Source organism: Anastrepha ludens, chromosome 3 (assembly GCF_028408465.1).
Source record: "Anastrepha ludens isolate Willacy chromosome 3, idAnaLude1.1, whole genome shotgun sequence".
Taxonomy (NCBI): domain Eukaryota; kingdom Metazoa; phylum Arthropoda; class Insecta; order Diptera; family Tephritidae; genus Anastrepha; species Anastrepha ludens.
Window position 1 is genome coordinate 35,175,836 of NC_071499.1, and position 14,952 is coordinate 35,190,787.

Consider the following 14,952-nt stretch of genomic DNA (forward strand, 5'->3'; position numbering starts at 1 on the left):
CTTTCCATTACTCACAATCATTTACACAATTACAATTATTTTTATTTATCAAAAACAGTACTCAGAAAGAAAATTGGAAGATTCATTTGCGCACCCTTTTATAATTGAGTGAAGGTAGCAATTTTAACTCCTTTTCAGCTGCTGATACACAAACCGAAGTTGTTTGAGTGAAATTTTATTATTCTAATTTCGAACAGGAAAAATGTTTGCTTTTTGTTCAAGAAGCACAAGTACAATCGACGTCAGAATTTGCCCGTATCCAGTCTCGTGTAACAACAATATTCGTAAAGCCATCTGGTATACTGCTTCCACAACCATTAACACCAAAAGATGCCACTCCTATAATCACTCCATTGCAAGCCGCCGGACCGCCAGAATCGCCACCACAAACCCCATTACCAACACTCTTGTCAAGACATCTCATTGAATCCGCCAGTGTGTTCATACGTTTGACGCACGTATCATGATTGAGCGCAAGCACTGTATTATACTGTAACGTTGTGGCCAGACCACCACTCGACACACCACCCCACCCTGTTATTATGACTGACGAGTTTTCGGGTACTTCGACGCTGGCAAGTAGTATTGGTTTTATTTCATCGGTGAAATCAAGCGATTGATTGAGTCTCAGCAAAGCTATATCGTTGTTGAATGAACTATATTCAGGATGTATTTTCACCTCAGCAACTTGTGTCACCACACCGCCTGAGTTGAACGTCACAGTGCCGGCACGTACCGAGAAGTTCGAGGCGGAATAACTGTAGAGTAGAGTGTTTAAAGTAAAGAGATAGAAAAATGCAAAGGCTGTTATAGGATATTTACCCGCTCACACAGTGAGCTGCCGTCACAACATAATTTCTTGAGATGATCGCGCCACCGCAAACGACGATATAGCCATCACCATTGCGTGTCACCAACACTTGGTAAGGAAATTGTCCTTCAGCAGCGTCTTGGCCACCATAAATGCGGCTTTCAGGAGACAGAAACGGGACAGCGACGCTGGTGCCATTCGTTGCAGCAGTGCAGCCTGTTGCCGCTACTGCAGCAATGATACAAATTACGAGTGGAAAATTCTTAATTTCCATGTCTGCTTTGGTGCATCGTCAAGAACAATGTAAGTGTTCGCCCCTTTTTTGGCTCGTTTTATACTAGGCGCTTTTTTCTAATTAGTGCTAGTAAATCAATTTTTGAAAAGTCATTAAAAAATAATTTACACCCATGCGCCGTCTCAGTTGCTCATTTGATTAGATAACCAGTTTACAAAGTTTGCTAAGAAGCAAGGTAAGTTTTTTACTTAATTCTATAATGACCTGGGATATCATTGCTTATATTAGGTAAGATTAGATAACTTGCTTGCAAAATTAGCTAAGAAGGAAAGTCGATGGCCTAGATACTACTTTTTTCCAATAGAGAAAGTACATAAGCAAGGCCATTCTCGGCTAATTTTGGCTTTCAATCGCATTAATTGCCCCACTGATAGCGCTGGATGGTGATATCGCTTAAATGCAAAATTAAATAAAGCGATCAATGAAATATCAAAAATATTGATCCCGCGATAAGTAACACAGATAGCAGGCCGCTCTTCTGGTGAATTTAGCTGAGCACAACTGAATTCCAATTCCAAGGCGTTCTGCACAGGAAGTGCTCGAGTTTTATCAACTCCTCTTGTTGTTGTCGTTGTTGTTGTTGACGTGCTTGAGTATTTCCTCTGAAATTTTTTTTTGTTTTTGGTTTTTTGTTGTCCTAAGTCAAATGCATTTAGTGAAGTATATCAGTCAAGTATATCAGCAAATTCTTTATCTCGATGTCTGAGATCTCATTAATTTGCTGCAAGAAAGGCTTACCGAAGGAGGGTAGTCGTGCCCTAGCTAACCCTGGACATTCACATAAGTAGTGGAAAAGACTTTCCTTCGCACCTTCCGCTTGACAGCTCCTGCAGATAGGATTGATGGGTAGATTGAGTCTAGCTGCATGATCTCCTACTTTCCAATGGCCTGTAAGGGTTGCAGTGATGCGTGAGATGCTTGGCCGAGAACATCCTAACAGATCATTCGTCCTTTGGATTTTGTATGACGACCATGTGTTTTTTGTTGTAACATATGTAGTTAGTTGCTTCCATCTTCTTTCGGCTAAAGCATGATAGTGTGAAGCAATGGATGCTTTTAATGTGTTGAGTGGGGGTGGAGACTGCCACCGCCTCTGCTATTTCTAGTGTCGAGCCTTTTTTTGCTAGCTCATCCGCTATCTCATTACCCCGTATGTTCCTGTGACCGGGAACCCATATCAGAGTGATTTCAAGCCAATGACTAAACATTTCCAGCTCCTCTCTACACTGTAAGACTAGTTTGGATGAAATGGAGTTGGAGTCCAAGGCCTTTATAGCTGCTTGACTGTCTGAGAAGATAGCTACTCTTGCACCAACTTCCTTGTAGAGTTTTAGTGATTTGCATGCTTCTCTGATCGCTAACAGTTCTGCCTGGAACACGCTGGCATAGTCAGGAAGATGAATTGACTGAGATAGATTGAGCGGCTCCGAATGGAAACCAGCTTCCACGCCACAGTTCATCTTAGAACCGTCGATATAGATTTCGATATCGAATCTTCCAATCACCTTCCCTTTGCTCCATTCGACTCTCGGTGAAAAACGTACTGTGAAGCCTTTCTTGAAGTTTAGATCGGGGACTGTGTAGTCTGATCTGTTTTTGAGCAGCGAGGGTCCCTGTAGGGGGATCTTGCTGTGACCGTACGACCTTGTTGTCCAGAGCTATTGTTTTAATGTCTAAGTCTAATGGTAGCAGATGAGTTAGTACATTGAGCGCTTCAGTAGGACTTGTGCTAAGCGCTCCTGTAGTTAAGATACACGCTGTTCTTGGTATCTTGTTCAGCTTAGTTTTGTTGTATTTCTTTTCTGTTGCAGACCACCAAACTAGTGCCGCATATGTTAGTATTGGCCTTCCAATGGTTGTATAGGACCAATTGGATAGTTTTGGTTGGATACCTCATTTTTTACCCAACATTCTCTTACACGTGTAAAGTGCTATATTCGCTTTCTTTACCCTGTGCTCTATGTTGGGTTGAGTTTGGGATTTATGATAACACCTAGGTATTTTGCGTGTTGGGTTAGCGTGAGACTGACGCCGTTTAGTTTTGGGAGATTAAAGTTTGGTACCTTGGTTTTCTTGGTGAATAGCATCAGTTCAGTTTTTCTCGGGTTTACACTTAAATCACAGTCCGTGGCCCAATTGCTGAGTAATACCAGAGCTCCTTCCATAATCTCACTGATTGTGGTTGGAATCATTCCTGAAGCCATAAGCACTATGTCGTCCGCGTACGCCACTACTTTAATTCCCATTCGGTTGAAATTGGTAAGAATATTGTTAGCGACTAGTAACCACAGCAGATGGGATAAGACTCCTCCCTGAGGGGTTCCTCTGTTGACAGAGCGTTTTACCGCGCCGCTGCCTACCTCACCAATGATTATTCTAGTTTTAAGCATGTTCTCTATCCATTCGTTGAGACCTAATAGGACTATGAATAAGTTCGTGCGGTTTTTTTTCGAAATTTGAAACTTTATTGACGTAAAATGGTTACAAATTTAATATTCAAAATATTGTCCATCGCTTACTACTACTTTTTCCCATCTTTCTGGCAATTCACGGATTCCCTTTGTGAAAAATTCGGTCGGTTTTGCCGCAATCCACGAATCGATCCATTTTTTGACTTCATCGTAATTACGGAAGTGCTGGTCAGCCAGGCCATGTTGCATCGATCGGAAGAGATAGTAATCGGATGGCGCAAGGTCTGGACTATACAGCGGGTGGGGTAGGACATCCCATTTGAGCGTTTCTAAGTATGTTTTGACCACTTGTGCAACATGTGGCCGAGCATTGTCATGTTGCAAAATAACTTTGTCGTGTCTATCGGCGTATTGCGGCCGTTTTTCTCGCAGTGCTCGGCTCAAACGCATCAATTGTCGTCGGTAGACATCCCCCGTAATCGTTTCATTCGGTTTCAGTAGCTCATAATACACAACACCCAGCTGGTCCCACCAGATACACAGCATAACCTTCAGGCCATGAATATTCTGCGCCGACGTCGATGTTGAAGCATGGCCAGGGTATCCATACGTTGCCCGACGTTTTGGATTGTCGTAATGGACCCACTTTTCATCGCCAGTCACAATTCGATGCAAAAAACCCTTTCTTTTGTGCCGTTGAAGCAGTTGTTCGCATGCCATAAAACGGCGTTCAACGTCTCTTGGCTTCAATTCATACGGCACCCAATGGCCTACCTTTCGGATCATTCCCATGGCTTTTAAACGTTTGGAAATGGTTGATTGATCAACTCCCAAAGTTTTTGCAACCTCTTCTTGCGTTTGAGCCGGATCTTGATCGAGCAATTCCTCCAATTCGGTATCCATGAACTTTGGCGGCGCACCCTCGCGTTCTTCGTCTTCCAAGCCAAAATCACCACTTTTAAAGCGTGCAAACCACTTCTAGCACGTTCGCTCAGATAGAGCATGCTCACCATAAACTTCCACCAAGATACGATGACTTTCGGCTGCTTTTTTCTTCATATTAAAATAATGAAGAAGAATTCCCCGCAAAAACACATTATTTGGCACGAAATTCGACATTTTCAAGTGTGGTAAAAATATTGTTGTTTACGCTTCAAATAAAAAACTTATACTGACGTTTGTGCCTTACGACAGTAGCTCTCCAATGAATGTTTGGAAATGTGGATCGATGGAATAATAATCAAGTTACGCCATCTGTTGTAAAACCGCACGAACTTATAAATAGACCTATTATGTCTATGCCTAACATATTAAGAGCCTCGATTATGGATCTTGTGCTAACATTGTTGAACGCCCCCTCTATGTCGATTAGTGAGTATTGTTTGTATTCTATGCTCCTCTCAATCGCACTTACAACCTCATGGAGAGCTGTCTCTGTGGATTTTCCTTTGAGGTAGGCATGTTGAGATGGTGAAATCGTTGTATCTGTAATCTTCTCCCTGAGATATACATCCGACAATCGCTCGAGAGTTTTGAGAAGAAAGGAAGATAAGCTGATGGGTCTGAAATCTTTCGCTGTAACATGACCGCGTCTACCAGCTTTAGGAATAAAAATCACCTTAACCCTCCTCCAGCTTTTTGAAATATGTTGTTGTCAGTACAATAAAGTTACCGGTGGTCTTCGTACAACTCACCAAACGGCAGACCCAAGAAACGTGCTGTTTCTATAGTTTGGGTCCATAGAGAGAGGGGTGTTAGATAAGTAGGTTTGATGGGGCGTGTGAAAAGGTAGTTAGTGTCGTGCGGTGTGCCTTCACATGCTGGACATATGTTGGGTATGTCGGGCTCGATTCTGGATAGGTAGGAGTTTAACCTGATATCCAGAACGTAATTGTGCCAAAGTTACGCGGGACTCTCGGGGTAGCCGAAGCTCTTTGGTTCGGTTGGGGGTTGGACTCCGATGACGACATTCAGAGGTCGGGAGTTTACGAAGGTGGCAAGTGTCTCCCGATGAATGTCTTTCAGTGTTTGTCTGTATACTGTTCGGTGCAGTAGTTGTAAATGAGTTTCGTCCTGGATCTCGTCAGAGTAGTTGAAGAGGTGCCTCCTGACGTGCTTGGGAGGTGGCTCAGGTTCTAACAAGTGTCTGCAGGGGTGATACCTTCGGTAGCACTCAGGGAGAAACTGCTTGCTGAGCATTTTATTGTTGGGCTCCTTGACAGGGAGCATTGATACCTCTTTGTGTAGGTGTTGCAGGGGGGACATCAGGAAGTATTCTATGGCGGAAAAGGAGAGTAAACTATCAAAGGTGGCACCTCAAATTTTGTGGTTGTTTACTGTCGATATTAGTGTGCCATAGACTTTGACCTTTAACAGTAGTTTGACCTTCGTTCAGGTGGTAAAGAAGCTCATTGTGGATTTAGTGGGGAAAGTTGGAGACTTCTCGAGTGCCAGCTGCTTAGCTGTGCTTTTCTTATTCGTATTTCGTAGTATAGAGAGTTTGATGGGCTCCTCCTCCAGTCACCGAAATCTCGAGTTCAATACAAGTGATATGGTAAAATTTTCCGCCGCATTTTCTATCGTCCAGTACCTGATGCTTAAGCATTTTCGTCTCTCACATTCGTTGGCCACCGATAATGCTTCAATATAATTTGCGCTGTTCCCCATCCCGCTGCCGGCAGCCTTGATAGTGATAACGTTGTTTCTTTTTATGACATTTTTTTCAAGCTGGCAATCGAGCGAAATATGGTTCGGAGCAGAAAAGGTCGTTTTGTTTGTTTGTATTGCAACTTGCTTTGGGTTGCTCGAAGTGGAATAATTCGCGCTCGTTGCCACAACACTCGTTGTAAAACACTGAAGACGTGACTGTCATAACGCAATCGGCTTGATTTCGATTTTTTTTTTGTTAGAGTTTGACCAGTTGTCGATATTCGATCATACATTTGATTAAATAGTCTTTTCAGTACTTCAATTCACTGCTGTTTTCTAAATGCCCCAATGCCATCTTGAGCGACTCACTGGAATGTAAGTTGATAAGAATTCCACTTCAAACGTCACTGCCATAATGATAATGGCAATAGTGCTTGTTTGGAATACGAAGACCTTCCTCAACATTAACGTTAATCAAATTAGTCCTTCGCAGATCAAATCGATAACCGATTCAAATTCGATGAAGTGTTCTTAATATATTGTAATTCACATATTTTGTATAGGTATGTATATTAGGGTGCCTCAATAATAAAACATTGCAGTTTTTGCACCGGGACTTAACCATTTTTTATATTTTAAGACCTCTGCCAAAATATTTCGGAAAAAGATTTACGTGAGCTGGGCCGATTTGAAAGTACCTACAAAAACGATATTTATTTTTATAAAAACAATACTTGTTTTAAATAAATTTTTTCCCAAAAATCACCTCCGATTATAGAAAAGTTTAAACTTAAGGCTTAGTTTTCGAAAATTTTGGATATTTTCAGGAATTTTTTTACAATAAAAACCAAACTGAAACACGATATTTAAATTTTTTAGGCTTTTTATTTAACTTCTTTTACATACAAAAATGGGGAAAAAATGTTTTTTTTTATTAATTTTAATAATTTAAAAAGTGGCGCTGAAGTTGATCCTCCAAAAATCATAAAAGTGATTAAACAGTATAACTGTAGCTATGCCCCGGACTAGAATAAAAAAAAAAAAAAAAATTGACAAAAAGGCGCGGTTTGGAATCGGTTTTTTTTTTCAGTTTTTTAATAAAAGAATACGAAATAATTAAAATAAAAATATAATTCCAGTACGGGCGATAGCCATTGATATTGTGAACAACATATTATTCGGTCGAATAGTGTTTTTTTTTTGACAACATCAGGCCGAAAAAAGTCGTTTCAATATAAATGAGTATAAAGTGGGAGGTACAGGAGCTCACGGACAGTTCCCTACTTAGTTAATGGGCTATAGAAGCTATAATATTGGGAATTTCCACATGAACATTTAACAGTATATTCTTAATTCTATACTTTCGAAAAAACAAAAAATCGATTTTTTGAAATTTCTAGAGTCCCCTTAAAAGGTCTGCATTTAAATGTTTACAAATTTTAGCGACAGAAACAAATGAATGAGATTTTTGATGCTATTTTTGAAAAAAAAAAAAAAAAAACCTATTTTCTGGTAGATACAAATGGAAATTAATTGCCAAAAGAACAGGTGTTCTAAAAGTATTTTTATATAAAAATAAATATAAATTGTAAATTTATAAAATTTAAGCATGTTTATTTCGCATTCTTAGTTTTTAATATTTACTGCCTCCGTGAATATATTTAATCATCTCTAAACGAACTGACGAAAGATGAACGAATTGTAATGCAGAGGTGGCGATTGCCTTCTGCATCTATTTGGCTACTTTTATTGTAATTTTGCGGTGGCGATGGCCTGCTACCTACTTCCTAGTTTACAGAAATGTTAATTACGTCTATCAAAAGCATTGCAAGTAGATTAGGTTGGGATTGCTGGTGTATACCAAGTGGTTGACGATTCGTCAGGCCATGACCGGGCCCTAGTACTGGGCGGTTATATTATTCTTATATCTGCTTTGAATATGAAAAATATGTTACAGAAAGTATCTTAAGCAACTGATTAAAGAAAAAACGGCCAGAATGACTGAAGAGAGGTGTGATAAATTGAGTTTCCTACAAAACGGTTGGCTTACGCGACTGTGAAGTGTTATGACAGCGCCATATATAGGCGACATCCTCGTTACTATTATAGATATATGCAGCCATTTCTAGATAGCGTCTTAATTCTTATAAAAGTATCAATATTTAACTTTATAATGGGACAACCTCTAAAAATGAACATTTTTTCGTGGACTGAATACGCAAACTATTGAATTATTTATTTGAAATCAAGATGTAAATTCAAATTCGAAAATAATTCAATGCTTCCTGCTTAGTAATGAAAACTATGAATAACTAATGTGTAGCTAAACTATTACATAACGTATATAAAATATACCAAATGCGATTAAAGAACGTGCCGAAGAAAATATGACAAATACCCTGCAGGAAATATACCATTTGGGCACTAGAATACTACCAGTTCACACTATTCAGCTCAATTAGTTTGTGCTCTATCTTTTTTCCATTTTAGCAAAAGATATTCTTAACACGTGAATATCCTACAAAAAATTCGAGTCCAACATGTTAAAAACACGCATTTTAAATTATTCTATTTTATAAGAAAATTTATAACTAATGGGTTATTCAATAGGTGCGCTTCAACTTTTTTCCGATAGGGAGGGCGAACGATGCAATATTTTTTATTTTTCATATTTTTTATTTCATCATGGAACGCTACACACTTGAGCAACGATTGCAAATCGTGCAAATTTTTTATGAAAATAATCGTTCTGTTGCTGCTACTTTAAGAGCATTACGCCCATTTTACGGTCCATTTAACAAGCAGTCCCGTTTTGGGGTTATGTGAAGTCATTGGTCTACAGTAACAAGCCGGCGACGATTTGTGAGCTCAGAGCCAATATTGAACGCGAAATTGCTGGAATTTCGGCCGATTTATGCAAAAGAGTGGTCGAAAATTGGGTTCAACGATTGGACTTCGTAAAACGTGCACGCGGTGGTCATGCAAAAGAAATCGAATTTCATACTTAAATGTACAGCTGTCCACAAAATAATAGGAGTGCCGATATGAAAAATATAAGTGAGTGCACAATTTTTTTTATCGCTAACGCAAGTGACACCGATTCATAACGGTACACCTAACGGGTCACTAGTATTGAAATGTGAATCGAAATTTATTATTGATTTCCCTATTTTAAAACTGTAATTCATTTTGTTGTAGAAGGTTGTTATTGCGCTACACAAAATAATAGGAGTGCGAACTTTGTTTCTTAAAATATCGATAAACTAGCAAACATATTTACAAAAATCGAAAAGTAAGAAGGTTACTAGTAATTTCGAAGAATTATTGTTAATATTTGGGTTGATTTATTTTGTCTTAGTGGGTAGAGGAAAGCATTGTACGGAAGAGAAGCGAGCTTTAATCAAAAGTCTCAAGAACAGCGGAAAAACGTACAAGGAAATTCAAAATATACTTGGATGTTCTGCACAAATGATAGCAAACGCCTTGTATTATAAAACAAAAGCTGAAAAACGCGGGCGAAAACAAAAACTTTCCTCTAAGGACGATCGCAACATCATACGCACCTGGAAAGGTAACTCATTTGTTTCCGCAAGGAAAATACGCGACGATCTTGATTTACCAGTTAGTGCTGAAACTGTACGCAGACATTTGGTCAATCATAATTTATACGCAAGAAGTCCCCGGAAAGTGCCCCTTCTAAAAAAGAAGCATGTGCAAGCCCGTATAGAGTTTGCACAGGAGCATAAATCTTGGCCGGCTAGTAAATGGCGAAATATTTTGTGGTCAGATGAAATTAAAATCGAGTTGTTTGGCAGTTCAGGCTCCAGAAAGTATGTTCGACGCCCACCCAATATGGAATATAATCCTCGATTCACAACAAAAACAGTGAAGCATGGTGGCGCTAAGGTCATGGTATGGGGTAGCTTTTCGTATGGCGCCGTAGATCCAATATATTTAATCGAAGGCATTATGGATCAAAAGGTTTATGTGAGGATATTAGAAGAAGTTATACTACCATATGCCACATGTAATATGCCACTAAAATGGATATTTCAGCAGGATAATGATCCTAAGCACACGAGTAAGTCAGCGAAAGAATGGTTCAGAGTCAATGGGATTGAGCTTATGCGCTAGCCTGCTCAGTCTCCCGGCCTCAACCCAGTAGAAAATCTATGGACCGATATTAAAAAATGTGTTGATCAACAAAAACCAACCAATTCGAAAGATTTATGGAAGGTGGTAAAAGAGGTATGGGAAAGAATGCCAATTAAGCGTTGTCAGGATCTCATCGACTCAATGCCACGAAGGTGCAAAGCAGTGTTAAGAAATCGAGGATATACCACGAAGTATTAATGTCTTTAAATAGTTTTGAAGAGCTTTAAGACCATTTAGTGTTAAAAGTTTAGAGAAACTAAGTATTATACAAATCACTCCTATTTTTATGTGGAAGCAATTTTTTATATATCTTTACCTGAATTAAATTTTAAGTTTATGTATACGTTTAATTGAAATGTTTTAACTACGAATATATGTATATAGCTCATGTGATTAATGTTACGCTAAAAGTTTTGAAATAAAACCATTTTATTCTAAAAAAATGAACTTTGAACATTTTTCATGTCGGCACTCCTATTATTTTGTGGACAGCTGTATATGTTCAAACTCGATAATACAAAAAAAAATTAGTTAAAAAAGTCAAACCGTTTGTGTTTTATTCAAAAAAGTTCAAAAGTTGAAGCGCTCTTACTGAAAAACCTTATATTTATAAGCAAATCCTAAAAAAATTAAAACAAATTCTTAAATAAACAAGTCCTTGAGGCAGTTACCGCCTAGGTAGGTAAAACGTTTGAAGCACCTGTCTGGCACTCACATAAAATCACTAAAACTCCCTTTTGATACCGTTTTGAGACCTCCAATGGCAGAATGAATGATGAAATTTACGTTGGCAGACTGCCTCAGGCTGTCGAAGAAAGTAGCACCCAGTGACCTTAATTATTTGGCTAAACCAAATACGGACATTTACAGAGAGAGAAAGTCTCATCTGTCTTCTTCTCTGAAAGGTCCCCACAGTTTCTGCAATGGGTATTAAATGGAAAACCCAGCTTTTCTGAGTGAGTGCCGATCGTCCGATGTCCGATAAACACATCTACGAGTTTGGAAATTGAATGACGTGGAGTTTTTGGAGGACTTTCTGAGTTCTGCGGCTCTTGTACTATGTCCCAGGGCTTTCGAAATAGCATACGAAGAAACGTTGCTCCATCTGATCTGTGCTTTCCTGAGAAATAAGTTGTGGATCCTCTCCTTTAACAAAAGTAAGAGGATGCCGATGACCGGATGTTGATATCAAGGAATAACATACATTGACTAATTTAGAGAAAACCCCTGCACTGACTTCCGATTCTATCTAGGAGTTGGTAGTGAAGGCAGAGGTAACAGCCTCGGTACAGATTTCCCCCCTACCGCCTATAGACGGACCAATGCGTCTTTAATTTGAGTCCAATGAGTCTTTAACTTTCTAACGAACTTTCTAAAACCAACTAATTTGAAGACAAATTGATCATACCCAACTAGAATGTTTCCTATTCCCTACCGGGTATATCCGTCTACACCTACACATACTCGTATACTATATACATCCACAAAGGACGTGCCATTAAATTTTCTCTTCAGTTATCTACAAGTGCCGACGTTCTTCTTAAGCACATAGATGGTCGGATAAGTGCAAACGTACTTGTACACACACACGCTCATACAAAAGTATTTGTACACTCTAGATAGCAAATTTTAGCTTGACACTCAACACCTTGGACGCCACTGTAAGGGTTGTTTTCTATAGACTTCGTTTGGTGCCGCCGTCACCACTTGGCTAAAGTCAAAGTTACCACAAGCCATTAAGGCATAAAAGTGCTCAGCAAGTCATCGAAGAATTGAAGCTTTGTGCTCCTAAATGTTTATGCATATATGTATTTATATATGACTTGCATGGTAGTAAGTATGGAGATGATGGCACGAGTGCAAGTGCTTTTTCACTTTTAAGTTTTTCAGGGTTAAGCAGGCTGCAATGACGAAAAGAAAGTGGCCACTAGGATGGCATCCACTGGATATTGTTCCAAAGTGTTGGTCTCCGTTAGAAGTGAAAATATTTGATACTAGCTTTAACCCGCGGCCCCGCTCGCGTAGGAGTAGTTTTGAGGAATTTAGGACATGTATACAATATAAAAGAATTACAAACAATAATTTCATAGAAAATAATTTTTTATTAATAACCATAATATTACAATACCCGGCATCCGTTGCTATGCCTCGTTGAATAAAATCAAAACAACCAATCAGAAAAATAGCAAACTTATTTTTTTTAATTTTCTATCTCAAACCTTTTTGAACTTTGCATTTGGATCATAGTTGAACAGCTTATGCGGTGTAACGACCGAAATTTCGACGTTTTTTCATGAATCTGTTTTGAAAAGAAAATAAAATGCGATCGTTTTTACATGTTTTTATTGGTGTTTTGAAGTATATAAAAAACAATTTTACAGTTAATTTTATATTAATTTGTTTAAAATTTTTGACGTCAAAGTGGTTCGTCAGGTTCGGGGAAACACACAGCCTTCCAAAGTCATCTGAAATAAAAAATTCAAAGAGATTATTATTCTGTAGACTTTATTTTAGATCCCGAACCTAAAATATACATAAAAATAAAAAAAACAAAAACAAAATGGCGGATTTGTGAAAAAAGTTCTCAAAATCTAAATTTTTTTCTTCATAAATTGTTTAAATTAAATAGTTTATTATTAAAAAATTAAATGTTTTAAAGGTCCGGGATCTAGATATGTGTGTCTAGAATAACGGGTCAAATTTTTAGCCAAATCGGTTGAATAGTTTTGAGTCAGTGATTCCCCGAAATTTCGAAAACATGGTTTTGAGAAAAACTCGTTTAAAGTTTCGACAACAGAAAGAGGTGACGGTCAGAGCAACTGCTGCTGGCGTGTCACACGCTTTCATACACACTACGGCGCGCTCTCTTATTTTAGCTATAACTTTAAAAATAATTAAAATTTCTGTCTGAAATTTTTATAGTATATTTTTAAGATGTTTTTTTCCGAAAAAATGTAAAAAAAAAATCGATTTTTTGAACGCGTCACACCGGGCTACTACCATAAATAGTGGGAAATAGGAAAAACTAGAATTTTTTTTATATTAAATTTAAGCAAATATTCGATTATTAGTAACGAATGAGAGTGGTGAGGCGGCCTGGGGGCTGTGGGAAGGGAGTTCCATCATGAAAACATGCCTATAACCTTCATTGGGTGGAAATATAAATGTATAAAAATTTTTACGTCATTTGGTGTTGTCGTTTCGTAGTGATGCGCGGACAACGTACATACATTCACCTTTATAGTATAGAAGAAGAAAATATATATTTTTTTCCAATGATGAATTTCACATGACGAAAAACTGAGAAAAAACGGCAGATGATTCTGGTGGTTAAAAAAAGTTCATACTGCTTCGAAGTGAACGGTTTCTTATTAAAATGAGTTTTAAGCTTATTTAGTAGTTTGTTGAATATCAGCTAAGTTTTTCTGCATAGCGCTCCACGAACCCTCTAGAAGTTGCCCAAGCTCAGCACTCTTTACAGGCATTTGCTTTTGATCAATCGAAATAAAAATGTCGGGATTGTGATTTCCTCTCCAATAAAGCAATGTTGTTGGCATCAAACCACTGGGCTCGTGTATTCAGGGTAATTATCTCGTTTAAAGCCCTATCTTAGCGTCATATTTTCATCAGCGAAGGTAGCAAAGTATTCCGCTCAAATGACTCTCGCTGCTATAAAGTAGGCCATTTTGACAGCATCGAGCAATGTGTTGATTATAAATCTAAGCCGCATTTGCTTTTAATTCACTTAGAAAAAGTCTTCGACAGCATAAATCAGGAAGCCATCTGGTCTGTTCTGCGAAGGCGAGGTATTCCCGATAAGCTAATTGCCCTGATAAGGGAGAATTAGAGAGACTTTAGCTGCTATGTCCTGCACAAAGGATTATTTTCTGAGATATTCAAAGTTCTGAGCGGTGTTGCGCGGCAAGGATGCATATTGTTTGTTCTTGTCCTCGAGGACATCACGTGCGCTGCTTTCAGTAATGAAAAGTATCTGGCATACGCGGATGATATCTGCTTACTGGTTTATAAACTTTGCGACCTGAAACTGCTTACTCAAGCCATGCAGGAGAACCTTCAAGGTACCGGCCTCGAGATCAACGCTATAAACACCAATGCGCTGCTTCTCAATGATGTCACATCAGAATTAGTTGTAGTGGGCGCACAACAGCTACATTGGCTGCATGGTTACCACCGAAGGCAGCTCTGAGGTAGATGTTGAGTGTAGTATTTCAAAACTATTTCACCATTTGGCATTCGCGCGCCTTCGTGGCAAAATAACAACCTTCATACTAATCACGGACGCCTGCAAATGCTTGCCAATCGCTGGCTGCTGTGTGTTTTTTATGCATTTTTTGGTCCCGTATAATATACCACTTGTTAAAAAACAAATAACTAGCTTGACGTGGTGACTGAAATTTGAAAAAAAGTGGCAGTGGATAGGATATACACTTAGAAAAAGTGATGACCTCCTACCCGGTCATCGGCATCCCCCAGACTGCCCACTCTGAAGTCGCAGAAAAGATGGAGCTCCATTTCTTGATGTGCTATTTTGAAAACCCTGTGACCCCAGTACAATATATGGAGAACTCAGAGATTCCTCCAGCGACACCACGCCATTCAATTTCCCAACT

At 38.8% G+C, this 14,952-nt stretch overlaps 2 protein-coding genes across 6 annotated transcripts in view; one reads left to right on the forward strand and one right to left on the reverse strand.

The window, feature by feature from the left end:
* Positions 1-14,952, forward strand: part of LOC128857403 (protein vav) — a 167,050-nt gene that overhangs the window by 65,430 nt on the left and 86,668 nt on the right. The window lies entirely within an intron of this gene.
* On the reverse strand, positions 19-1,123 carry LOC128857406 (serine protease SP24D-like). Its single transcript, XM_054093158.1, has 2 exons — positions 823-1,123; positions 19-758 (listed from the first exon to the last, which is right to left on the reverse strand). Exons 1-2 carry the CDS (start codon positions 1,083-1,085, stop codon positions 218-220), a joined length of 804 nt encoding a protein of 267 aa, XP_053949133.1. The 5' UTR covers positions 1,086-1,123; the 3' UTR covers positions 19-217.